The sequence below is a fragment of the Bombina bombina genome, chromosome 6 (genome assembly GCF_027579735.1).
Source record: "Bombina bombina isolate aBomBom1 chromosome 6, aBomBom1.pri, whole genome shotgun sequence".
Lineage (NCBI taxonomy): Eukaryota > Metazoa > Chordata > Amphibia > Anura > Bombinatoridae > Bombina > Bombina bombina.
The window spans coordinates 1,093,313,736-1,093,341,244 of record NC_069504.1 but is presented as its reverse complement, the minus strand read 5'-3'; the positions used below and the strand labels follow the sequence as shown (position 1 = coordinate 1,093,341,244).

General features: G+C 39.3%; 1 protein-coding gene across 1 annotated transcript in view; it reads right to left on the bottom strand.

The window, feature by feature from the left end:
• Positions 1–2,381: 2,381 nt before the first annotated feature.
• ATXN10 (ataxin 10) overlaps positions 2,382–27,509 on the bottom strand; it is a gene marked incomplete in the record, with an annotated part of 986,216 nt that continues 961,088 nt past the window's right edge. The window contains 1 exon segment of the mRNA XM_053719008.1: positions 2,382–5,668. Within this exon segment, the coding sequence (XP_053574983.1) occupies positions 5,481–5,668 (188 nt within the window).

Here is a 27,509-nt window from a genome sequence, read left to right as displayed (position 1 = left end):
AATAGAATCAATCTAAGATGGACTGCCTGGAGACTGAACGCTTGATGTTATCAAAGCATGGCTTCTCCGAGTCAGTCATTGATACCTTAATACAGACATGAAAGCCTGTCTCTAGGAAAATTGAACATAGATATGGTGTAAATATCTGATTGTTATGAATCCAAGGGTTACTCATGGAGTAAAGTCTGGATTCCCAGGATATTATCTTTTCTCCAAGATGTTTTTGAGAAAAGGGTTGTTAGCTAATTCCTTAAAAGGGGACAGATTTTTACTCTGTCTATTTTTTTGCACAAGCGTCTGGCAGGTATTCTAGACGTTCAGGCATTTGGTCAGGCTTTGGTTAGATCCAAGCCTGTGTTTAAAACTGTTGCTCCGCCATGGAGCTTAAACCTGATTCTTAAGGTTCTTCAAGAAGTTCCGTTTGAACCTTTTTTGTTCCATAGATATCAATCTTTATCTTGGAAAGTTCCTTTTGGGTAGCTAATTCCTCGACTCGTAGAGTCTCCAAGTTATCTGTGTTACAATGTGATTCTCCTTATCTGGTCCTTCGTACGGATAAGGTAGTCCTGCGTACCAACCTGGTTTTTTTCCTAAGGTGGTATCTAACAAGTACATCACTCAAGAGATAGTTGTTCCATGCTTGTATCCTAATCCTTCCTCAAAGAAGGAACGTCTATTACACAATATTGGACGTGGTTTGTGCTTTAAAGTTTTACTTACAAGCTACTACAGTTTTCATCAAACGTTCACCTTGTTTGTTGTCTATTCTGGACAGAGGAGAGGTCAAAAGACTTCAGCAGCCTCTCTGTCTTTTTGGTTAAAAAGCATAATTCATTTAGCTTATGAGACTGCTGGACAGAAGCCTCCTGAAGGGATTACAGCTCATTCTACTAGAGCTGTGGTTTTCACTTGGGCCTTTTTTAAATGTGGCTTCTGTTGAACAGATTTACAAGACGGAGTCTTGGTCTGCGCTTCATACTTTTCAAATTTAACAAATTTGATACCTTGCTTCTTCGGAGGCTATTTTTGGGAGAAAGGTTTTTTTACAGGCAGTGGTAACTTCCGTTTAAGTACCTGCCTTGTCCCTCCCATCATCCGTGTACTTTAGCTTTGGTATTGGTATTCCATAAGTAATGGATGATCCGTGGACTGGATACACTTAACAAGAGAAAACATAATTTATGCTTACCTGATAAATTTATTTCTCTTGTAGTGTATCCAGTCCACGGCCCGCCCTGTCACTTTAAGGCAGGTAATTTTTTCATTTGAACTACAGTCACCACTGCACCCTATGGTTTTTCCTTTCTCTGCATGTTTTCGGTCGAATGACTGAATATGGCAGTTAGGGGAGGAGCTATATAGCAGCTTTGCTGTGGGTGGACTCTTGCAGCTTCCTGTTGGGAAGGAGAATATATTCCATAAGTAATGGATGATCCGTGGACTGGATACACTACAAGAGAAATAAATTTATCAGGTAAGCATAAATTATGTTTTTTCCAGGTAAGGGAATCTCAGCCCTAAGACTTGTGCCTGTTGATGCTAGCGGAAAACAGCACGCTTGGAGAGCTGTAGGTGCTATGTTGCTCTGCGGCTCCTGCACCTCTTTGCGCTCCTTCATGGTGTCGTCGCCGTGTGTATGTGCTGCTTGGATCGTGCGGATAAGAACGTCAAGCCTCTCACACATCTTCCTCCCATGTTCTTCCAGTAGATCTCTGAAAACGGTATAGAATGCTTGTATATCCATGTTGATAAGCTTTATAATGCACATTAGGCGTTATGATACGGCAGAGGTCCAAAGGTCTATTAGGTGTTTTTAAGTGCTGCGATCAGTATCCCTGCTGGGTGTACTGGTATTCCAAGATGGCGCTACCATGTGTGGCGGCCAGTTCCGAGACAAATATTCAGCTCAGCATAGATCATTCAGTTACCATTTGCTTTTCAGCATGTCCGGGGCTTCTCCTGGTGATTTTAACCCTTAGTTCAGAAATTTTTGAGGTTTATCATCGCTAATAGGGCTTTCTTGGATGCTGTATACACGGAGCTCTCAGATCATGCGACCATCTCAGTTACTGGTCAGCTCCGCCCCCCCCTACTCTGTGTTTTTAAATGGGTAATTGTTTTAACTCACTTTAATAAGTTATATTTTAACATCCGTCTTGTCACTTATGATCCTAATATTTACAGAACCTACATCCTAATGGTAGGTGATAAGTTGTTGAGTGCTATCTATGTACACACTCTGCTGGTGTGAGATTCACACTATACCTTGTATTTAGTTATCTCTTGTGTACAGCACCATTTCCTACTTGAACACTTGTATTATAGTACAAACATAGCTATTCATAAAATAAGAAAACAGTTTAGAAAAAAAAGGAAACAACTTGAAGGTAGTGCCATTATTTATTTTGTTTCACAAATAGAAGAAAAGTGTTGAAAATGACGTGCTCTATCTGAATTATGAAGGTTTACCAAGCCAAGACCAAAATATTGCTCAATATTGTGATACAGGTACAAAACCCTTTAATAAAAAATAGTATGTTTTTCAGAATATTTGTATATTTGTTACTGTAACATGGGACAGCATGGAGAGGGTATTGGACCATGTGTAAACATCAATATCTTATGTAGATTAGGCAATATTTACATGTCATTATACCGCTTATACATGTTATATCTTTTTTAATACTTTTGTATGCATAGTACTATTGAAAAGATAGTACAGTACTGTGATCAGAAAGGTAGTAGTTTTAAATAAAGACTAGCATTTACATTTTAGAACACACAAATCAAACCAAAGACACAGGCAGAGAAGATTGTTACTTACTGTTGAGAAAAATGTTAATTTGTAATAATTTTATTTTTAAAAATATATTAATGAAAAAAGTCTGGATTTTGGAATTTTGGATTTGTACCTGAAAAATGTCAAATGTCTGGCTGGCTTCATACATAGGATAATTTAAATTTTCCAGTCTACTTAAAGGATTACTTTCTGTTATAATTGTTAAGCTAAACAACTAACATATTAAAGTTAATAAACATTAATTAAAACCTACTGACCTATATTTTCTCCAAAACGAAGTTTCATAACGTTCTAAAAGTTATATATTTTATTCGCCGATGATGTCACGTTATCCTGCCCACTATTTTCAGCACTACATGTTCAAAATACTTAAACCAATAACTTTGTGTTTAAAGCGCCATTTTGAAACCTAGGTATTGTAAACGGATTGGTACAGAGCAAAGGATACCCACGGAGTGGGTTTGGAAAACAATTAAATTTGCAGACAAGATTTCTGATATACGGTAGAGATATGTTAATGAAATGCTATTGATAAAAAGCGTATTTGGGGTTGTTAGTTAGTAACAGGCATAGAAAATATTTACTTACAGTGGCCCTTTAAACTAGCTTTAATACTACTGTCACATTAACTAATGACTAATGGTTTTTATTCATATAATTGTTTATGAATTTGAATGTATTAGATTACAGGATATTAAAAGGGCCACTGCCATATGATATGTTAACAGTTGTGGCAAAATTCATGCAACATGTCTTGGCCACTACTAGTCAATCCGGACCAGGATTTGCCTGTATGCTGCATAAGTACAAATCATGGACTTAGATATTGCAACAGCGTCATCTATTTTGAGAGATCCTATAAAGGGCATCTGAGTTAAGGTTTTAGAACAAGTTAAACGCTTATTACTGAAAACCATTTTACTTATAGCTCTGTTCACACCGAGATGACTTGCAGGTGAATTGTAGGTGATTTGCAATCTATCAATTATGCATTATCAAGGGCCAATCCTAGTGAGTATCTCCTGCAAGAAAAGCTGAGTTACCCCTGCACAATGAATATTTAAGGATGCATACAGTTCACCTGTAATTCTCCTATTTTTTGGGTGAACTGTGCACATCAATAACTATGTAATGTGCCTTTAACCATAATACATAACATTATGAATAACCTGAATGCAATGTTTACGACTCTGCAACTTCCTGGGATGGCCGACATTAGCATCCTTTTTTGGTATAATAATAACAAAAGTTCTTCACCTTTCAGTAGGTTTTTCACCCAACAGGATTACATTTAAGTCTGATATTATCACCTTATTTATAGTAAATATTGTTGTTAAAGCAAGTTATTTCATGCTGCTTTCATTTTAAATGTTAATGCATGAGCTACAGATATGAAAAACTTGATCAAATCCTTAAACACAAATACTAGGTAAATAAAATGTCATAAATCTGAAACCAATATTTGTCCACTGACTCTTACCTAAAATATCTTACTTAAATATGCAGAGATCTGGAATGTAGCAGTTAGAATACTTGTACATAAGAGTTGGCACTCAATGAATTTTTGGCATTTCTCTGTTTAGTCGGTAAAAGGTTTGAAGTAAAAAATGTTTGTTCTGTTCAAATCTGCCAAATCCTTGATGACAAATGTGTACACTTCTAACTCACAGAGAAAACTAAAGAAATCTCCATTCACCTCATTATTTAGCCTTTGTATGGATCTGTAAACCAAGGAAACCAAACGGGGATTAGAAAAACCCGCTAAGTTAGAGGTTGTGAGAAGTGTTTTTGGCATCACATCCATAGGGTACAATACATGTATGTATCTGAACAACTCAACTCAAAAGCAGGACTGTACAAATTATTTATATGCATTTATTCTCCAGTCCATTCAGGACCACATTCCTCATGACTGTGGCTCACTAGCAACACTTAAGACATAAAAAAATCAAGTTGCAGACTCAGGGTTCTTAATTAATTAGAAATACATGTTACCAATGTTCTGGAAAGGCATAATGCAGAAAAGAAACCAACATAATTAATTATGAGAATTTGCCAGTGAAGCAATGTACAAAGGATTGGAAAACGAAAATATGTAGAGAAAAAAAAATCTCATAAAATTTAACAAATTCTTAATTGAATCACTGAAAAGCAAATAACACAGCCAAACCAAATTGAAGAATATTTACTATTTAATTTTTTTATGTATAAAAATGTATAGGGTGGTTCTCAGAGCAGACTATAAATTTGCTTATAAATATTTCTACTTTATGCTTTAAGGTAAGTTTGTCAATTCCAGATAAATAAGCCTCACATTATAATAAATATAGCAAACCACAAACATTGAGAAAACGCATGTATGTTTGTTTCTTAATTATTAAGATCCAAAAGAGGAGAAATTGTAAAAGTCTAAGAAAAGTAGATGTATCAACATTGCCTTTCCAATAAATGTATGCACCTCACACAAAATACAATGGCCCAGATTCCTTTATATTTTTGCAACTGTTGACATATATATGAAGTAAATTAGAAAATGATCATTCCAAATATACCATTGGTTTAACAACCTCTATAAATGTGATGTATTACTATTCTTTTGTCACTCTGATATTATAATATACAATTTCTTTTGAGCAATATATGGTATAAAGTCTTGGGTATTCATCAGTTCTCTTTCTCTTTATGTCGATGATTTCTTTAGAGATTTCAGTACCAACTTGCCATCCCGTTCTTCCACATGTAATCCCATATTTTCTAACACTGAGCTATCTGCTAGCCCATAATGCTCCAGTTTGGCGATGAGCTCTTGATTTCTCTCGTTGTGTTCAGTAATGTTTCTGATGGCAAACACTGCCCACTGGTTTAAAACTGAAGTGGATAGTTAAGGAAAACACAATACATCCAGAAAGGTTCATAAACTATAATTTCAAATATATTATCAAATATAAACATTTAGCTTCAACAGACAAATGTCACTGATACTGAAATATATAGCTAATTTTTGTTACAAGGTAAATTAAAAACAAATAATGTACTGAAATGTATGACGGATATTAAACACTAAGGAATTGCTAGATAGAATAATGTATTCAGAGCAAATGATTAACCTGAGTATAACATGCCATCTGCACTTCTCAATTAATAGGAATAAGAAAGCCCACAATGTTCAGAATTAAATTTCAGGAAAACAAGACAAAATAAATAAAAAAAATAAAAAATGTGTTTCATGGTGGTGAGAGTCCACGAGCCATTACTCCAGGGAATTCAATTACTGGCTACTAGGAGGAGTCAAAGATTCCCAAAACTCCAAGAGTATTTTCAACCCTCCCCCAACTCTCTGGTATGTCAGTCTAACATAAAGCGAAGCGAGGAGAAGTAGAAAAGTAGGAAAGGAAAAAGCAGGGAAAATAGAACTGAAAAATTAATCATATAAAATTGAAAAATGGGGGGTAAGCATAAATTATGTTTTTTTTTCATAAAGGTGTTGACAGTCCACGAGCCATTATTCATGGGAACTAATACCCAAGCTGTGGATTCCATGAGTAATTTGGGTGACTCAAGCTAAAGAAACGACTGAGACCCTCTGGCCTTTACGTGGACCTAAGAAAAGAACAAACTAGATGATTGTCTAAAATCCCTGTAAGTAGAATTTCAATGTTCTAACTACATCTACATTATGTAGGAGCCATTCTTTAGAATTTTGTGAATTGAGACAAAGAGAAGAAACAAAAGTTTATCTAATGATGTTATCAGAAGAAACAACCTTTGGTAAAATAAAATAAAAAAGAGGATCACAAGAGCAGACAATTCACAAACTCTCATAAGATAATGCTAAAACAAACAATACATTTCCAAACAGAAGCTAAACTCTTAATACCAAAATAAGATTCCAGGGAGGAGAAATTAGAATAATTACTGGACATATCCTTACTAAAGCTTGAACAAAGCTAAGCATATGAGAAAGTTAAGCAATTTTCTTGAGATAAAAACCCTTTAAAGAGTCAGCAGGTAAACCTTTAACTAAGCCCTTTTGTAAAAATGGTACATTTCTAGGAATTCTAAAGAAATGCCAGCTAAAACCCTGTTTTCTCACACCAGGTAAGAAAAAGTTTCCAAATTTAGTGATAGATTTTTCTTATAGCAGGCTTTCGGGCTGAACTAAAATGTATCAACTACCGAATCAGACAAAATGCTCTGTTTAAAAAAACTTAAGCATTTAATCTCCAAGCCTTTAAGTTGAGAACTTGATAAAAAAAGGACCTTGAGATAGCAGGAAAATACTAGGGAGGATAACTGGACATCTTAATCAGATTGGAAAACTAAGTTCTGCATGGCCAAGCAGGAGAAATCAGAATTAGAGTAATCACTCTTGGCAGCAGAACGGCAGGAGAAAATATGTAAGCAAGATGAAAAGACTAGGGGACTGGTAGAGCACCTACATGCTCCACCTGAAGATCCATGGATCTTGCAAAATATCTGGAAAGACAACATATCTATCTCTGGAATTGACCTATAATCTGATTGAAGTCATGCAGATAAAGACATCATTCTCTTTGAATAACGAATTGGTGACGTAGATAGTCTGCATGCAAGTTGTGCACACCTGGGATATGAATTGCTGAAATAGCTCTCTGCCAAAGACAAAATTCGAGAAATCTCCTTCATTGCTAAAAAAAACTGTAACTCCCCCTCCTCCTTGATGATTGACATATGCCCCAGCTGCAAAATTGTCTGACTGAAAAAGCAGATAAGTCTCTTCTTTATGAGAGGCCAGTTCTAAAATGTTCTGAAGATTGCACCAAGCTCCTGAGGTGACCAAACCCCGAGCTCTGGACTCCCATACTGCACCCCAACTCAAGAGACTTGCATCTATTGTCCAGCGCAACGGAAAAAGCACACTCCTATAAAAACAGAATGGAGATTTGAACACCATGACAGAGACGCTCTCACTTTGAAATCAAAGAGAATTCTTAGGGACAACAAAGTATAATCCTAGCACTATTGACGTAACCGCGTAAAAGAAATAGCAACTGATGCTGCTATACAGTAATCAGACCTAACACTTTCAAGTATTGAGCTACTAAAGGATAGGAAAAAAATTGTAGAGTTGCACAAGCAGTTTGAAGCTGCAATTCCTTTGTTCTGATAAGTAAAGTCTAACACAAATTAAGTCAATGACTCCTAGGAAGGAGGCACTAGTCTGTGGAAAAAGACAACTCTTTGGAACATTGATTCTCCAACTATGCTTGTGAGGAAACAACAAAATAAATGTAAAGATGGAGCCCAAGATATTGTTCAGGTACGAGGCTACGGCAATGCCTTGAGCTCTGATTACAGACAAGAGTGTTCCCATTGTCTTTGTAAAGATTCTGGGAGCTGAAGCAGAACCAAACGGTAGAACAACAAAGAGAAGATGTTTGACCTGAAAAACAAATCATAGGAACATAGGAAACTTAATGTTAGAAGCCGGTAAATGGAACATTCTAATAAACTTAGCTGCTGGATTATAAGAAATGTCAGTCTTGGATGACTCCTAGGTGATTATTTCAGAGATCTCCTCAAGAACTGGGAAAAACTCTGGACACTTAGCAGTAAATTTGAAAATCAAATCTAATTCCCTGAGAAGGCTTAGGGACTTAGACAAGCAGGGTGCAAAGAACCTCCCCTAGAAAAATATATAATAAAAGGCCAGGTATGTTTGTCAGATGCAGTCATGCGCCGTAGAGACTGCGCGAGGACAAACATACCTGGCCTTTAGGATATACATCAGACACTCAGCTCAGCAGAGCAGGAGAAGCAGCCGTTGCGGGGCGTGGTCGGGCGGAGTGGGCATGACGAAGGGCGTGGCCAATGGGAGTGCCATGATGGGACGTGACCGGTCCGGAGTGGGTGTGGTCGGTCAAAGTGGGCGTGGTCTGATAGCACAAAAGAGGGGGGAGAGATAGAGAGAGCAAAATAGAGAGGGGAGAGAGAGCAAAAAAGAGGAGGAGAGAGAGAAAAAGAGGGAGGAGAGAGAGAGCAAAAGAGGGAGGAGAGAGAGAAAGAGAAAGAGAGCAAAAGAGGGAGGAGAGAGAGAGCAAAAAAGGGAGGAGAGAGAGAGCAAAAGAGAGGGAGGAGAAAGAGCTAAAGAGAGGGGAGCGAGAGCAAAAGAGAGGAGGGAGAGAGAGTAAAAGAGGGAGGAGAGAGCAAAAGAGGGGGAGAGAGAGAGCGCAAAAGAGAGGGGGGAGAAAGAGCTAAAGAGAGGGGGGAGAAAGAGCTAAAGAGAGGGGGGAGAAAGAGCTAAAGAGAGGGGGGAGAAAGAGCTAAAGAGAGGGGAGAGAGAGCTAAAGAGAGGGAGAGAGAGAGCGCAAAAGAGGGGGAGAGAGAGCTAAAGAGAGGGGAGAGAAAGCAAAAGAGAGGGGAGAGAGAGAACAAAAGAGGGGGGAGAGAGAGAACAAAAGAGGGGGGAGAACAAAAGAGGGGGGGAGAGAGAACAAAAGAGGGGGGGGAGAGAGAACAAAAGAGGGGGGGGGAGAGAGAACAAAAGAGGGGGGGGGAGAGAGAACAAAAGAGGGGGAGAGCAAAAGAGGGGGAGAGCAAAAGAGGGGGGAGAGCGAGAGCAAAAGAGGGGGAGAGAGCTAAAGAGAGGGGCGAGAGAGAGAACAAAAGAGGGGGGAGGGAGCAAAAGAGAGGGGGGAGGGAGCAAAAGAGAGGGGGGAGAGAGCAAACGAGAGGGGAGAGAGCAAACGAGAGGGGAGAGAGCAAAAGAGGGGGGAGAGAGCAAACGAGGGGGGGGGGAGAGCAAACGAGGGGGGGGGGAGAGCAAACGAGGGGGGGGGAGAGCAAACGAGGGGGGGGGGAGAGCAAACGAGGGGGGGGGGAGAGCAAACGAGGGGGGGGGGAGAGCAAACGAGGGGGGGGAGAGCAAAAGAGGGGGGGAGAGCAAAAGAGGGGGGGAGAGCAAAAGAGGGGGGGGAGAGCAAAAGAGGGGGGGGGAGAGCAAAAGAGGGGGGGAGAGCAAAAGAGGGGGGGGAGAGCAAAAGAGGGGGGGAGAGCAAAAGGGGGGGGGAGAGCAAAAGAGGAGGGGGGGGAGAGCAAAAGAGGGGGGGGAGAGCAAAAGAGGGGGGGAGAGCAAAAGAGGGGGGGGGAGAGCAAAAGAGGGGGGGGAGAGCAAAAGAGGGGGGGGGGAGAGCAAAAGAGGGGGGGAGAGCAAAAGAGGGGGGGAGCAAAAGAGGGGGGGGGGAGCAAAAGAGGGGGGAGAGCAAAAGAGGGGGGAGAGCAAAAGAGGGGGGAGAGCAAAAGAGAGGGAGAAAGAGCAAAAGAGAGGGAGAAAGAGCAAAAGAGAGGGAGAAAGAGCAAAAGAGGGGGGAGAATGAAAAAGAGGGTGGAGAGAGAGCAAAATAGAGGGGAGAGAGCAAAAGAGAGGGGAGAGAGCAAAAGAGGGGGGGGGAGAGCAAAAGAGGGGGGAGAGAGCAAAAGAGGGGGGAGAGAGCAAAAGAGGGGGGAGAGAGCAAAAGGGGGGGAGAGAGCAAAAGGGGGGGGAGAGAGCAAAAGGGGGGGAGAGAGCAAAAGAGGGGGGTGAGCAAAAGAGAGGGGGAGAGCAAAAGAGGGGGGAGAGCAAAAGAGAGGGGAGAGCAAAAGAGAGGGAGAAAGAGCAAAAGAGGGGGGGAAGAGAGCAAAAGAGGGGGGGAAGAGAGCAAAAGAGGGGGGGGAATGAAAAAGAGGGTGGAGAGAGAGCAAAATAGAGGGGATAGAGCAAAAGAGAGGGGAGAGAGCAAAAGAGGGGGGGAGAGAGCAAAAGAGAGGGGGAGAGAGAGCAAAAAAGAGAGTGGGGAGAGAGCAAAAGAGAGGGGGGAGAGAGCAAAAGAGAGAGGGGGATAGCAAAAGAGAGGGAGAAAGAGCAAAAGAGGGGGGAAGAGAGCAAAAGAGGGGGGAGAATGAAAAAGAGGGTGGGGAGAGAGCAAAAGAGGGGGGAGAGAGCAAAAGAGGGGGGAGAGAGCAAAAGAGGGGGGAGAGAGCAAAAGAGGGGGGAGAGAGCAAAAGAGGGGGGAGAGAGCAAAAGAGGGGGGAGAGAGCAAAAGAGGGGGGAGAGAGCAAAAGAGGGGGGGAGAGCAAAAGAGGGGGGGAGAGCAAAAGAGGGGGGGAGAGCAAAAGAGGGGGGGAGAGCAAAAGAGGGGGGGAGAGCAAAAGAGGGGGGGGGAGAGCAAAAGAGGGGGGGAGAGCAAAAGAGGAGGGGAGAGCAAAAGAGGGGGGAGAGCAAAAGAGAGAGGGGAGAGCAAAAGAGGGGGGAGAGCAAAAGAGAGAGGGGAGAGCAAAAGAGAGGGAGAAAGAGCAAAAGAGAGGGAGAAAGAGCAAAAGAGGGGGGGAATAGAGCAAAAGAGGGGGGAATAGAGCAAAAGAGGGGGGAAGAGAGCAAAAGAGGGGGGGGAGAGAGCAAAAGAGGGGGGAAGAGAGCAAAAGAGGGGGAGAATGAAAAAGAGGGTGGGGGGGCAAAATAGAGGGGAGAGAGCAAAAGAGAGGGGGGGAGAGAGCAAAAAAGAGGGGGAGAGAGAGCAAAAAAGAGAGGGGGAGAGAGAGCAAAAAAAAGAGGGGGAGAGAGAGCAAAAAAAAAGAGGGGGAGAGAGAGCAAAAGAAGGGGTAGAGAGAAAAAGAGAGGGGGGAGAGAGAGCTCAATAGAGAGGGGGAGAGTGAAAAAGAGCAAAAGAGAGGGTGGGGGAGAGAGGAAAAGAAAGGGGAGAGAGAGAGCAAAAGAGGGGGGAGAGAGAGCAAAGGAGAGTGAGAGAGTGCAAAAGAGAGGGGGGAGAGAGAGAGAGCGCGCAAAAGAGAGAGAGCGCAAAAGAGAGGGGAGAGAGAGAGCACAAAAGAGGGGGAAAGAGATGGTGCAAAAGAAAAGGGGGAGAGAGAGCGCATAAGAGATGGGGGAGAGAGAGCGCATAAGAGATGGGAGAGAGAGAGAGCAAAAGAGAGGGGGAGAGAGAAAAAGAGAGGAGGAAGAGAGAGAGAGAGAGAGCGCAAGGGGTGGGACCGCTGTACTACAAAAAATGACCCGTGTACACGGGCTTTAGGACTAGTTTGAACATAAAAGAATTGGATTTTGAATCCTGAACTTATCATCAGAAATACATTCCCCTTCAGAAGGCTTTTCTAAAATGAGAAATGGTTTAGCTAATCTGACTTGTGAGATTCACAATGAGAAGATAAATTAACAGCAGGTTGAATATCAGACATATTTTGCACTTACTTGGAGGAGGCATAACTGCAACATTTCAGAAATAGGTAAGTGCACAAATTCTTACAATCCTGGAGAAGAAACTGCAGCACTCCCTTGTAGAGAACAAACAGAAGAAGTCAGATTCCTTTAGAAGCAAGGACAGCATTAGATAGATTAGAATGCATAAGATGATCCATACAAAAAAAATTAAGCTGAGCTGGGAGGTTAACAGGAGAAATCTTGCAAAAAACAGTTCTAGAAAATAAGTGATCAGAGGATCTTCCCTCTAAAAGATCTAAGGTAAAGGGGACAGTTCCATGTGCCATTGCCAAAGAATTACAGACACAGAAATAACAAAAGCAAACCAAAATTATAATAGCTTAATATGTGGAGATAGAACTAACGGTTAGGGACTTAAAAGCAGCAAAGCATGTGAGAGAAGAAAACAACAACAAACTAGGATAAAGTAATAAAAGCATAATATACAAAATATATTTATACTATACGTGCACAAATCCCCTTGCTCTTGCAAATTTGAAAAATCCACCACCTCCACTGAGACTGGAGAGAAGCCAAAAATGCATGTAGGTAGAATACACTGACTCTCAAATACAGCGCTGAAGGGCATGAAATAGTGCCGCGGGGAAAACATAACTCCCTCAGCCCCAAACCAAGTAACAAGACCATGAAAAGTAAAAGGCATTCTAGCTGAGATATGAGAGTGTTACTCAATAGCGCGGTTGAAGTATGTTCAGTGTAATAAGCCGGCATGCACTGTTGAGATGATAAGGAGCGAACAACAGCGGTAAAATGCTCAGCAAAGGAAATTTAAAAAGTAGCAGTGTGAGTGAAATAAAAGCGCTATCACGATAAACTAATAAGCAAGGAAGCCATTAACTGACAGTGCCGGGCAAATGAGAGCGCGGTACAGCGATATACTAACAGGCAAACTAAATATTTCATACACCTCCCTCTAATTATGAGTGCTGCCATTTTGAAACCTAGGGTTCAATGCAGGTATCTGCAAGAGTTATTGCACCTCTGCAAACACATCAGAACAGATATGTAATGAAAGATAGTTTTAAAAAAGGTTGCATCAATAACTAGAGGGAGGCGGAAACAACCTAAACACAACGCTTTGTGTTTAATGTCCCTAAACTACAATAAAATAACCATAACAGTGTTTTATTAGGGATGTCTCAGGATATGGGAAAACTGGCCAGTGATAAACAAGGTAAGGAAGTATTAATGAACATTTAAAAATAATTATTTACAGTTTTTGTCAGAATTCTTACAAACTGTAACATGTCACATCAGTGCAGGAAAAGTTCAAATGATTGTGATAAGGTGAATATATTTAAGCAGCAAACCAAAACTGTAAAAAGATTAAACTTTATTATGTTTATAGAAAGGAAAAAAAGTTATATGTATTCCCCTTAAATGGATATTAAAGTAATGTACCTATTGATTTAGGTAGGTTGAGTGATTGAGTAGTGCATTGCAAACGATCTGTATACAATGTAAATGCTGAGTGTAACTGAATAACAGTTGAAATGCATGCTTAATTGGGTTGAGGTCAGGTTGTTTCCACAGTAAGTTTTGGACCATTGTCTATCTGTACTGTGAAGAGCTGTATAATCAGTTTTGCAGCATTTATCTGAATCTGAGCAGACAGTATAACTCAACTCTATACACTTCAGAATTCATCCTAGTGACCGAGATCCATCGGCAGCCATACATGCCTATGCCATAACACTACCTTCACCATGTTTTACAGATTATGTAGTATGCTTTTCTTCCCATCATTCAGGTATAGGTTGACCTTAGCTTAATCTGCCAGAACTGGGCAGGCTTTTTCATGTTTTATGGCTAATCTGGTCTTCCAATTCTTGAGGTTTACCAGTGGTTTGCACATTGGTAAACTTCTGTATTTACTTTCATGAAGCCTTCCGTTGATGGTAGCCTTTGACAATGATCAGTCTACCTCCTGGAGAGTGTACTTGACTTTACTAGATGTTGTGAAGAAGTTTTTTTTTTAGAATGTTCCAAATTGTTGATTTGGCCACGTCTAATGTTTCTGCTATCTCCGACGGGTTTGTTTTGGTTTTGCAGCCTAATGATAGCCTGGCTTTACTTGCACTGACAGCTGTTTGGACCATACATATATTGAGAGTTCAGAGCAACAGATTCCAAAAGCTAATTCCGCATTTGGCTCCTTGATAAGGATGAGCCTACATATAAAAGTGCTGTAATTCACCCAATTTGAATGTAAATACCTTAAAGTTGTCAGTCTGCACTTTAAGCTCAAATGGATTATATCATTTTAACTCCAATCTAGCCCCCCTCCCTCAAAATAACTATAACTTTTATAAAGTCCAAATTGATCTAACTATGACCAAGATTACAAGTTGTGCGGTATGGCTTTACCACTAAAAAAAATGGCCTTTGAGTGTGGAATGGTCTGCTACTCAGGTTTTTTAGTCACATGGTATAACTGTACCGCGATTGTTATGGCCTATACCGCAACAATCAATTCCGCATTCAAAGACCTATAGTTACAGATTTTAGGAAATAAAGAAGTTTCACAAAACCTATAAAAAAAAAAGTTACAAAGTACACTAACACCCATAAACTACTCTATTAACCCCTTAAGGACAGGGCCATTTTTCAATTTCTTACCCTTAAGGACAGGGCTATTTTTACATTTCTGCAGTGTTTGTGTTTAGATGTAATTTTCCTCTTACTCATTTACTGTACCCACACATATTATATACCGTTTATCTCGACATTGAATGGACTTTCTAAAGATAAAATTATTTTCATCATATCTTATAATTTACTGTAAATTTTTTTATAAAATATGATGAAAAAAATGAAAAAAACAGAATTTATGCTTACCTGATAAATTTCTTTCTCTTGTGTATCGAGTACACGGATTCATCCATACTTGTGGGATATTCTCCTTCCCTACAGGAAGTGGCAGAGAGAGCACCCACAGCAGAGCTGTCTACACAGCTCCCCCCTAGCTCCACCCCCAGACATACTACCTGTCTTAAATAGACAGGACGGGCCGTGGACTCGATACATCACAAGAGAAAGAAATTTATCAGGTAAGCATAAATTCTGTTTTCTCTTGTAAGATGTATCGAGTCCACAGATTCATCCATACTTGTGGGATACCAATACCAAAGCTTTAGGACACGGATGAAGTGAGGGACAAGACAGGTTCCTTAAATGGAAGGCACCACTGCTTGTAGAACCTTTCTCCCAAAAATAGCCTCAATTTTAAAAGCCCATGTGGAAGCCACTGCTCTAGTAGAATGAGCAGTAATTCTTTCAGGAGGCTGCTGGCCAGCAGTCTCATAAGCCATACGGATGATGCTTTGCAGCCAAAAAGAGAGGTAGCCGTAGCTTTTTGACCTCTCCGCTTACCAGAATAGACAACAAACAATGAAGATGTTTGACGGAAATCTTTGGTTGCTTGTAAGTAGAACTTTAAAGCACGAACCACATCAAGATTGTGCAACAGACGTTCCTTCTTTGAAGAAGGATTAGGACACAGCGAAGGAACAACAATTTCCTGATTGATATTCCTATTAGAAACAACCTTAGGAAGGAATCCAGGTTTGGTACGTAAAACCACCTTATCTGCATGGAAAATAAGATAAGTTGAGTCACACTGTAAAGCAGATAACTCATAAACTCTTCGAGCCGAAGAGATAAATGCTAAAACAAAACTTTCCAAGATAGAAGCTTAATATCTATGGAATGCATAGGTTCAAACGGAACCCCTTGAAGAACTTTAAGAACCAAGTTTAGGCTCCATTGCGGAGCAACAGGTTTAAATACAGGCTTGAAAAAATAAAAACTAACATTTATGTCACCACACTCACTTTGTCCTTTCTAGCAGTTAAGCAGGCAGAGAGAATGACTGGGGGGTGGAGCTAGGGGGGAGCTGTGTAGACAGCTCTGCTGTGGGTGCTCTCTCTGCCACTTGATAAATCCGTGGACTCGATACATCTTACAAGAGAAACACACTTTTTCGAACGTTGACCCCCAAAATCTGTTACACACCTACAACCACCAAAAATAACCATGCTAAATAGTTTCTAAATTGTCTCCTGAGTTTAGAAATACCCATTGTTTACATGTTCTTTGCAAGTTATAGGGCAATAAGTACAAGTAGCACTTTGCAATTTCCAAACCATTTTTTTCAATTTAAATTTGCATAAGTTACATTTTAACACTGATATCTGTCAGGAATTCCTGAATAACCCTTCACATGTATATATATATATATATATATATATATATATATATATATATTTAGTAGACACCCCAAAGTATTGATCTAGGCCCATTTTGATATATTTCATGTCACCATTTCACCGCCAAATGCGATCAAATAAAAAAATCGTTAACTTTTTCACTAACTAGGTTTCTCACTGAAATGATTTACAAACAGCTTGTGCAATTATTGCACGGATGATTGTAAATGCTTCTCTGGGATCCCCTTTGTTCAGAAATAGCAGACATATATGGCTTTAGCCTTGCTTTTTGGTAATTAGAAGGCTGCTAAATGCAGCTGGGCACCACACTTGTATTATGCCCAGCAGTGACGGGGTTAATTAGGTAGCTTGTAGGGAGTTTGAAGGGTTAATTTTAGCTTTAGTGTAGAGATCAGCCTCCCACCTGACACATCCCACCCCTGATCCCTCCCAAACCGCTCTCTTCCCTCCCCCACCCCACAAATGCCCCCGCCATCTTAAGTTCTGTCAGAAAGTCTGCCAGTATAAAAAAAAAGTTTGTTTTTAATTTTTTAAAAAAAATTATATATTTTCTGCAGTGTAGGAACCCCCCCTTACCACCCAACCTCCCTGAGCCCCACCCCCCAAACAGCTCTCTTAACCTCCTCTTACTATTTGTGGCAGTTTGCTAAAAATAAAGCGTTTTTTTTTTTTTTTGGCAAAAGCCAATTTTCTGTAGTGTAGCTGCCCCCCTCAGTAGTCTACCCCCTCCCCCTCCCAGATCCCTTTCTTTATTTCAAATTAACAACCATTTCCCTCTTTTCTCCTGTCCCAGTGCCGGCATTATTGAAGTACTAGCACGCACGCACCCCCCCCCCACGCGCTCCCAACTACTTGCGGCCACCCTCAATCTGCTCCCACCCACCAACGATCTGCACCATCGCCAACAGAGTGGCTCTCTCTGCATCAGTGTGCCAAAAAAGGTATTGCAGTGATGCCTCAATATCGAGGCATCACGGCAATACCTTAAAAGCTGCTGGAAGCAATCAGGATCGCTTCCAGGCGCTTTAAACCCCTAACGACGTACAGGGTCAGTTCAGTTTGTGCATGACGTACCCTGTACGACGTGTGTCGTTAAGGGGTTAAACCTTAAACCGCCATCATCACAACTAATAAAGCTGTTAACCCCTAAACCACTGTCCCCCACATGGCGACTACTAAAATAAACCTATTAATCCCTAAACCACCATCCCCTACACATTGAGACTACTAAATTAAACTATGAACCCTAAACCTAACACCCCCTAACTTTAAATTAAAGTTACAATATACTAACTACCTTAAAATAAATAAAAACTTACCTGTGAAAGAAAGATAACCTATGCTTAAACATTACAGAAAATATTAAAAATCTAAACTTACACAAAATAAAAAAGCTTAAAAAAAAAAAAAACAACCTAACATTACATTAAAAAAAAATTAACATTAAAAAAATAAATCTCCCTGAGAAATTGTAAATAATTTGCTTTTGAAGACTCCTTAAAGGGACAGAAAGGCCAAAAATTAAATGTACATGAATGCATTCCAATTAAATAGAAGCATTTTTGCAATATTACTTACATTAGCAAAAACTAAAGCTAGTAAAAGTTTACGGTTTCGTAAGGCACCCATACACATTTAAGTTTTGACTCATTAGCCTAGAATCTTTCAAGAAAATTATTTAGTAAAATAACAAAAAAAATATTTGATACCATATGACAAATTCATATATATTTATACCAACCCCTTGTCACATGTACAAGTAAAGAGTTAAGCACCAGTAGTCTCACTGCATACTACCATAAATGCCTTCAAAACATTATAGAACAAAATAATTAATAAAACGGGGGACGACGACTCCTCTTAAACAACTTAAACAGTTGAAAAGAAATACAAGAAAAAACAAAACGATACAAACAAGATGACCTTATTAGCTTTATAATAGTGAGACACAATGGAGAACCATCACACAGACACAAAGCATTTTGCAGGTGTGGTGCTAGGTGATTGTAGTTTGATTTGCGAGATATCATACCGATCTCCTCGCACAGCCAGCCATGTTAATGGCAGAACACCATCTAATGAAATGCTGGAAAATATAGGGGAACAGGTGCTCAGTAGGCTGACCATACGTCCCGTTGTGAAAGGGACAGTACCATTATTATATGTTTCTTCCCATGTCCCTTCGTTTTTTTTAATAATGTACATTTTGTCCCGTTTTTGAGTTTATCCGATTGCAGCCAGCGCCAGTCTCATTTTTTAGTGCACACACTACTACTAAAAAAAATGTAAAGTCCCCGCTGGCAGAGAGGGCAGTTTGTTTTTCACTGCAGGGTTGGAGTTGGGTGGCCGTGCCCACATGATATACACCACGTTTATGCCGCCCGCGCTCAAAATTAGGGGCGTGATAGAAAGTGACAGGTCAGTCGAGAGCTGTCAGACTGAGCTGGGGAGAGAGACTTTGAGACAAGGCCACGAGAGGGAGGATAGTTAGAACTACTAGCTAGCCGCCAAGCAAGGTCTTCTAGGAGTAAGGAGTCAGGCTAGATCTGTCATCGATCTAAAGATCATCTGCCTCTGTCATCATCAATTCTGACCATCAAAGAGATCATTCAATAGATCAACTTCTGCAAGAGATGTGCACGGTAAGAGTCTGACCTGTCTGCCTGTCCATCAATTTAACATTATAAAATTATGCTGCTGCAGTGCAACAGCATGCTAATTATGTTATACAGTTATCATTATCAATCAAGTAACTAGTTCCCGGGTGCCCCTAGTCTGCCCAAATGCCCCATGACCTACTCCTGTGCCACCCCGGTCATTAACCCTATTTATGGACTGAACATACAATATAAGCCAAAAAAAGAAAAACAAAATGAGAAGCCTTCCTTAAGATTACTGTTCAACATCATACCCATCCTAGTCCTAATCCCTAATACTCCTTCCTTTTGGTCCATTTTAACTGCTCCTCCATTTGATTTAGTCATCTCCCCTTACTATGGGGGTGTTACCTGCGCTGTGTATCTTTCCGCTTCTTTGGATGTTTCAAAAACCTGAGTTTTATTGTTAATTATGATTTTTAATTTAGCTGGGTATATTAGGGAAGCCTGGTACCCTTGGTTTTTCAATCTAGTACATATTGGCGAAAGTTCTCTTCTCTTGGCTGATGTTTCAGCCGAGAAGTCCTGAAAAAGCAATATTTTAGAGTTTCCCAGGAGGATGGGTTGTTTTTTTCTGAAGTATTGTAATAGTGTGAGTTTATCTTGGTAGTTCAATAATTTGGCGATAATTGGTCTTGGTCTATCCCTTTCCTTTTCTACATTCCGCCATCCTAACCTATGTATTCTTTCAATTACAATTTTTGGTTGTTTGCAGTATTTGTAGTAAGTGTGGTATTTTTACTGTGAGTAGTTTATTTAAATCTTCGTATTGTTTCTCTTCGGGCACTCCTATTAATCTGATGTTGTTCCTTCACGCCCAATTTTCTAAGTCCTCTAACTTCAATTCAGTCTTAACTATCTTAGAATTTATGTCGGCTAATGTGGTGTTATGACTCTGTATAGTGTCTTCTAGGTCAGATATTCTCTGCTCTGCTTCGGAGATCCTATTTGAAAATTGACGTATTTCAGTAGTTATTGCATTCATGTCGTGTTTAATCTCACATTGGAGCTCTTCAAATTTGGGGGATAATGCTTCAGTTATTTTAACAACTAATGCTTATATATCAATTGACTCATTTATCTGAGGCACATTAATACTTGAGTGTGTCTCTACTAATTATTCTTGTGCATTTTTGTTTTTTTGTCTCTTTGCCTTGCCACCATGACCGAAGGGGAAGTCCTGGTTTGTGCAGTGAAATATTTATCCATATATTTGTAGATAAGATACTGTGATTTGTGAGGGAGTGACGTGCAAGGAGGTGCAATCAGACAAAATGAGAGAAGGGGAGGCAGGGAAAATTAGGCCCCCCTGGGTGTCGGGAAAAAGTGAGAGGGAGAAAAAAAAAAAAAAAAAGGTGAATTGACTAGGTGAGGATATCAGTGAGTGGTGATAAAGGAGAGAAAAAAAAGAAGACAATACTGTGCTAGTTCTTCGGTCATAGGGGTTTGGCAATTAGAAAAAATACTATTACCCTAGGAATGAATAATCTGCACTCAATTCAATGTTCCAAATATTTGTGTACTTTCTGACAATTACAGTATGTGTACAATTGACTATTCAGTAGACAGTAAATAATAACTCTTACTACAATATTTTAGACTTTCAAGCAATGAACAGTTCACAACCAAAATTACAAATTAAATTAGTCCTTTGTCAAGGGCTGATTTTTATCCTAATTCTTTGATGGGTATGTAGGAAGGAAAAGCTCTCAATAACTTTCCTTGCTTTCTATATTATTTAGTTTGTTTTACCTAATCTTCCACGTGCCAGAGTTATTTCCACTTAGTATACCGACAGGTACTAATGCTACCCCTATAGATCAGCTTTAAGAGCAACCTCTACTCGATTAAGTTTAGAAAGTTTCTTAAAATTCCATGCTCTATCTGAATCATAAAAGAAAACATTTGGGTTCAGTGTCCCTTTAATATTTTGGGGGAATTTGCCATGACAACAGAGGATAATTTGGAAACATTAAATTGGCTAAAGGGCATGTGATTAAAAAATATACACATTCCCAATTTAGATCATGGGGACATTGTGAAAACACTGGCGATTGGTATTTAGACGTTGTGGTGAAAACTCACTTTTTTAAAGCATGTTTGTGTTTGGCAAATGTAAAATTGTATGATAAATTTGAATACTTTATGATAGTGGAGATAGTGAGACCAATAACAAAAGAATAATTGTTGGCTCAATAGTTTATATTCATGTCCTAAAAGTTCACTTTTGTTAAAATCGTACTTTTTTTCCTATGAATAAAGAATATTAACCCCATCCCGTTTTTGACATCTCAATGTCCCGTTTTTGTCTCAAGGAAATATGGTCAGCCTAGTGCTCAGTGAATTCAAAACAGGGTCCCCTACGCAACCTCACGTCCGTATAAATCTAGATCATTATGTATCTATGTGAGGCATCGGAGTTAAGAAGCCAAGAAGGGACAAGAAGCCCAGGTAGAACATATTATTTTAAATACATTTCCAATTTACTTCTGTTATGAAATTTTCTTCATTCGCCTTTGAACACACAAAGTGAGCCAAGGACAAAAGGCACATATGTGCATCCACCATTCATCTGCTAGCTCCCAGCAGTACATTTCTGCTCCTGTGCCTACTTAGGTATGATTTTTAACAAAGGTTACCAAGAGAACAAAGTAAATGAGATAATAGAAGTATAGCAAAAAGTTGTTTAAAATTACATGATCTATCTGAATAGGTTTATTGTCTTATTTTAACCCAGACACTACCGGGAATTTCAGAGAAAAACTTGCCAAAAATAGCAGAGAATATTTTGCATTTTCACTACTAAAGAATAAAGCCTTATTTTGTATTTTATTTACCTATGAAAAAGACATATTTTTAAAGTAGACACCCAAGGTATTGATCTTGGCCCATTTTGGTACATTTGATGCCACTATTTGGCTGCCCAATATGATCATAAAAAAAAATAATCACTACTTATTTGTAAATTTTGGGTTTCTCACTGAAATCATTTGCACACAACTAATGCAGTCAGACAAATAGTTGTAAAAGCTCCCCATTCTTCAGAAACAGACATGCATGGAGTTGCTATTGGTTTTTGGCAATTACAAGGCTGCTAATAGCAGCTGCGCACCACACTTTTTGAATTCCTGACAGTGAAGGGGTTAATCAGTTAGCTTGTAAGGTTATTTTTTGCTGCAGTGTAGCAATTACCCTCCCACCCCATGATCCCTACCTGATCCCTCCCAATCAGCTCTCTTCACCCCCCTGTCCGCCGTCTACTGGTCAACAACATCTTAGGAACTGGCAGACAGCCTGCCAGTATGCAGTTTAGCACTAATTGTTGTTAAAATATATTTATTAATTTCTGTAGTGTAGAGGTTCCTCCTCACTCTCCCACCTCTCTGATCCCCCACAGCAGCTCTCCCCCCCCTTCCACTCTCCACCATCATGTTTGTGGCAGTCAGTCTTTTAATTTTATTTCATTATTAATTTTATATATCTTTCTGTAGTGTCGGGTTCCCCCTCCCACTCATATTTTTCTGTAGCGTAGGGCCTCATCTCTTCCTTAATAACTTTTCTGTATTGTATGGCCGCTGACTCGCCTCCCTATATTCCTACCGGTACCACTCGAAACCTCCTTCCCACCGCTTACACTCGGAACCAGTGGAGAATCTTTACAAAGAGTGACACAGACAGTTACTCTCTGTATTGAGCCAGCTTTATATGGTAAGGGAGCCTTCTGCCACCTGGTTGCAGCTTCTGCTGTCTAAGATGACAGCGGGGAACCGCAACATACACCTCCATGTTGTATGTAGGTACTACGTCAACACAATACGCAGGGCAAAGTACTGTGTGGTGTAGTACCTATGTACATGTAATGCAAGGGGTTAAGAAAAATCATTTACATATGAATGTATTTGTTTTTATTAAAGAGGGTCTGGCAACGTATAAGGACATACATTATAAGAAAGATTTGAAAATAAAGTAAATTATTGCTCTACTATTCTGAAAGCCAAAAGAAAATCCAATCCCGACCATTTGTATTTTGACACAGGTGGACTTCAATTTTACCTAATTATTTAAATGTATACTTTATTATATACCTCATTAATATAATTTCTTTTTATTTTGTGATCAATGTCACATTTATTTGTTAAGCTATTATTAAACCAGAAAAAAACATTTGTCAAAATAATTGATTATGGGTCAAAGTATCCGCTACTGTTTTTTGTTTGCAGATGCTAGTTCTTATTCTTATAAAACATTTGGATATTACCCAAAGGACATACATAGAAACAAAAGCTCAATCATTGCACTGAATGTAGCATTTCAAATGATATGAAAACCTTTTAAAATAACAAGATACAAATTACTTCTTTATGAGGGTTTGAAACATGTGAAAGGAATCAGTAGGGGACTGGGAGCTTGTCTCTTTAATTTCTGGTTTGCTTGGAGTAGTTACATAAATTTGATATTCATATTGGAAGAACAAGGCTCTATAAATACTGCACCAACATTTTGTTCTCCCTCTAATTATTTTGTATATTTATTTTGTTATTGTTGGATGATGCCTCTTCTAGAAAGTTTTGTTAAAATGGATACAAATGTATTTTCTCCACTTAAAAACATGCCATGTAAAACTGTGTGGTATATGGATTTACAATTTGTTCTACGAGTGGAAACTAGGATTCATGTACTTTAGATGAATAACCTGTAACCAGTCTTTGAATCTGTAGAGCCCCAAGTTCTTCATGATTGAAAAAGACTTCATAATAAAGCAAATTGCAATCATAAAAATTGAAATGCTTTGCTCGCAGTAGCAATAAATAATGAGTAATGAATGTAGCTAAGGATACAAAGCATAACACAATACAGAAGGGTTAATGGGCAGGCACTTTTTTACAATGTGCAGCTGGTACAGAGGGTATGGTGAGACCAGCATGTACCATCACTCTAAACAGAATGTCACTCCTGAGCTGTATTCTTTTCCTAGATGGGAGCTTTGAGAATAAAGGCGTTATTGACAAGTAGCAAATTAATTTCCCCCTCTCTATATTATTCAATCCGTGTTGTATCATGGCAACATTAAACACTCAAGAAACCCAGTTATTGCCCAAGCTGCTTCTTAGGCAGTGGCTGGCACACTTAGCCGGGCTTTCCTAATGAGGCGTGATTAAGAAAACATAGTAGGTATTCATCCCAGCTACAAAACACTTGTTCCATATAGGCAATTTTATTTGAGAAGAGTCACAAGTTCTCGGTGCTAGAGATTTCAGGTTACTGAAGTCTCATAACAAGTGGATTACAACAACTTCAGACTCACTGATGTACAACTGTGTTCTGCATTAACACAGGCTCTTAAAAATGATCTGTTCTCAAACAACAAAAGCACATTGGGATCACATTTAAGAGGCAATTCCTGAGTAATACAAATCAAGAGATACAATTCAAAGCATCCATAAAAAGGAGGAAATTGGGTTTCTAGCTGCAAATGAGAAAACTGTTTTAAAGGGACACAAAGCGCCATTTATTTTTTATGGTTCAGATAAAGCATACAATTGTTAAATAAAGTTTCTAATTTAATTATGTTATCAAATTTACTTCTCTCTCATGAATACTGGATATTTTTTCTTTGCACATACATAGAAGTATTTAAATATGAGTAGGTTTTTGCTTCCATCAGGTAGAGATTTATTTTAAGTGAGTTAGCTCTTAGTCCAGGCATACCTTAGAGTATTTCTCAGGAAACAAGAACACCTACAAGAGAAAATCATGTCCAAAGGAACTTTACTGCATCAAATTCAACAATAAAAGCATTTTAAAATATATTGTTTACCAGTCAGTAGCAAAACTGGAATGAACTCTGGAAATGGTCTTAAAGGGACAGTCTACACCAGAATATTTATGGTTTTAAAAGATAATGGCCCCTATTTATCAAAGGTCTTGCGGACCTGATCCGACAGTGCGGATCAGGTCCGCAAGACTTCGCTAAATGCGGAGAGCAATACGCTCTCCACATTTAACATTGCACCAGCAGCTCACAAGAGCTGATGGTGCAACGCCGCCCCCTGCAGACTCGCGGCCAATGGGCCGCCAGCAGGGAGTGTCAATCAACCCGATCGTACTCGATCAGGTTGAATTGTGGCGATTCCTGTTCGCCTGCTCAGAGTAGGCGGACAGGGTTATGGAGTAGCGGTCTTTGTGACTGCTGCTTCATAACTGCTGTTTCTGGCGAGCCTGAAGGCTCGCCAGAAACACGGGGCGTCATGCTCCATTCAGAGCTTGATAGATGTGCCCCAGTCTCTTTATTACCCATTCCCTAGTTTTGCATAACAAACAGTTATATTAATACACTTTTTACCTCTGCGATTATCTTGTATCTAAGCCTCTGCAAACTGCCCCTTATTTCAGTTCTTTTGACAGACTTGCATTTTAGCCAATTAGCGCTGGCTCCTAGGAACACCACGTGTAAGAGCAAAGTGTTATCTATATGAAACACATGAACTAACACCCTCTAGTGGTGAAAACTGTCAAAATGCCCTGAGATGAGAGGGGGCCTTCAAGGGCTTAGAATTTAGCATATGAACCTCCTAGGTTTAGCTTTGAAATAAGAATACCAAGAGAACAAAGCAAAATTGGTGATAGATGTAAATTTGAAAATTGTTTAAAATGACATGCCCTATCTGAATAATGAAAGTTTGTTTTGGACTAGACTGTCCCTTTAATATCAACTTAATTTGAACAAAGTTAATCAATTAAACCTCTGACAACAGCGTGTACTATTAAAACTGAAGTATTTGATAAAAACATGACATGTCTTTATCACCACATTCCAAAAAAGGCTTCCATACCTTTTACCCAAATGTAATAGGGTAAAGTCAATACTTATAAAAGCAACAGTAGATACCACAGAGAAAAGACATACTTAGATTGAAGTCTAATTCTTAACATAGTGCTAGTTACCCAAGTTTTCTTAGCACACCTGATCCTTGATATTGATGAGCATTAAAAATGAACCTTTAAGAAAAATCTTCAGATTATTTTTTTGTACCATTTTTCTAAAAAGAATCTTTCCTTAAAATAAATATGGAAAACAGAGAAAATAATATTTGGCCTAAAGCATTGATTACAATTTCATTACAGACCACATTTTTCAGTCTGATATAAACCCCCTTCCTCTGCCCAACGCTTTAGAAACACATTTTGAATTGGATTTGTCCAACATCTGGCCTACTAAACTCTTGGAAGAGTTGAGGACTCACCCCGGTACACACTGTATAGGTGTTTAGAGAACTGAAATGTTACAGAAAAACTGAATCAGGCGAACAGAATACTACAGTATTTGATTTTAAAATATTTGAAGCTATGCTTCCAATAAAACATATTCTGGCTCAGAAAAGTTGTAACAACCAACTATGTGTAATTAGAGCAGTCATAAAACAATCATAATACTGTTAAGTTTCTCTGAACAAGCTACCACTAGAAAGTCATCAAAAAACAAAATGACAATGAATAATGCTATTGGTATAGGGAGACTTGCTTTCTTGAGAAAATAAATCAGTCAGACGAGAATCCATTTAGAATTGTGTGTGTGGGCGGGTGTGCGTGCGTATATATATATATATATATCTATATACACGTGTGTGCGTGTGTATGTATATATATATATATATATATTTTTTTTTTTCAATGTATACATACAAGTTATATGGCCAAAAGTATGAAGTCAACCCTACTAATTATTGAGTTCAAGTGTTTCAGCCACGCCCATTGGTAACAGGTGCATACAATCCAGCAGAGCAATTTAATCTCCATAGACAAACATTGGCAGTACAATGGGTTGTGCTGAAGAACTCAGTGACTCTAAATATGGCACTGTCATGGGTCAGTTTGTGAAATTTCTGCCCTACTAGACCTGCTTTAAGTGCTATTACTGTGAAGTGGAAGCATAATTAGAACGAGAACTGTGCATAGGGAGCTTTATGAAATGTGTTTCCATGGCTGAACAGCAGAGCACAAGAATCACATTAACATTGGCAATGCCAAACATTGGCTAGAGTGTTGTAAACAATGCCGTCACTGGATTCTGGAGCAAACGTATTCTCTGGAGTGATGAATCATAGTGCCTATTGAAATGTTTAGTGGACGAGCGATAATAGTCTGGGGCTGTTTTTCAGGGTTTGGGCTAGTCGCCTTAGTTCCAGTGAAGGGCCATCCTAATGCCACAGGTAACAAATACATTTTAGACAATTGGGTGCTTAAACTTTGTGGCCCTGTACCCAAACTGACGCCCATAAGACATGGTTTTATAAGTTTGGTGCAAAGGAACTCCAGTGGCCTGCACAGAGCTCTGACTTCAACCCCACTAAAAACATGTGGGATTCACTTTTGAATGGGAATGTCAAAATATATGCCAAAATTCTGGCCAATCGACTTGACTTAAATATTTTCCTACTTCATTTGATAAGGATCAGTCTGGATTTGTTTCTGGCAGGTAAACAAATGATAATACACTTATTCAGATGTTAACTAGTACAAGCATTGCAGATGACCAATTTTTGATATCACTTGATGCAGAAAAATCCTTCAAC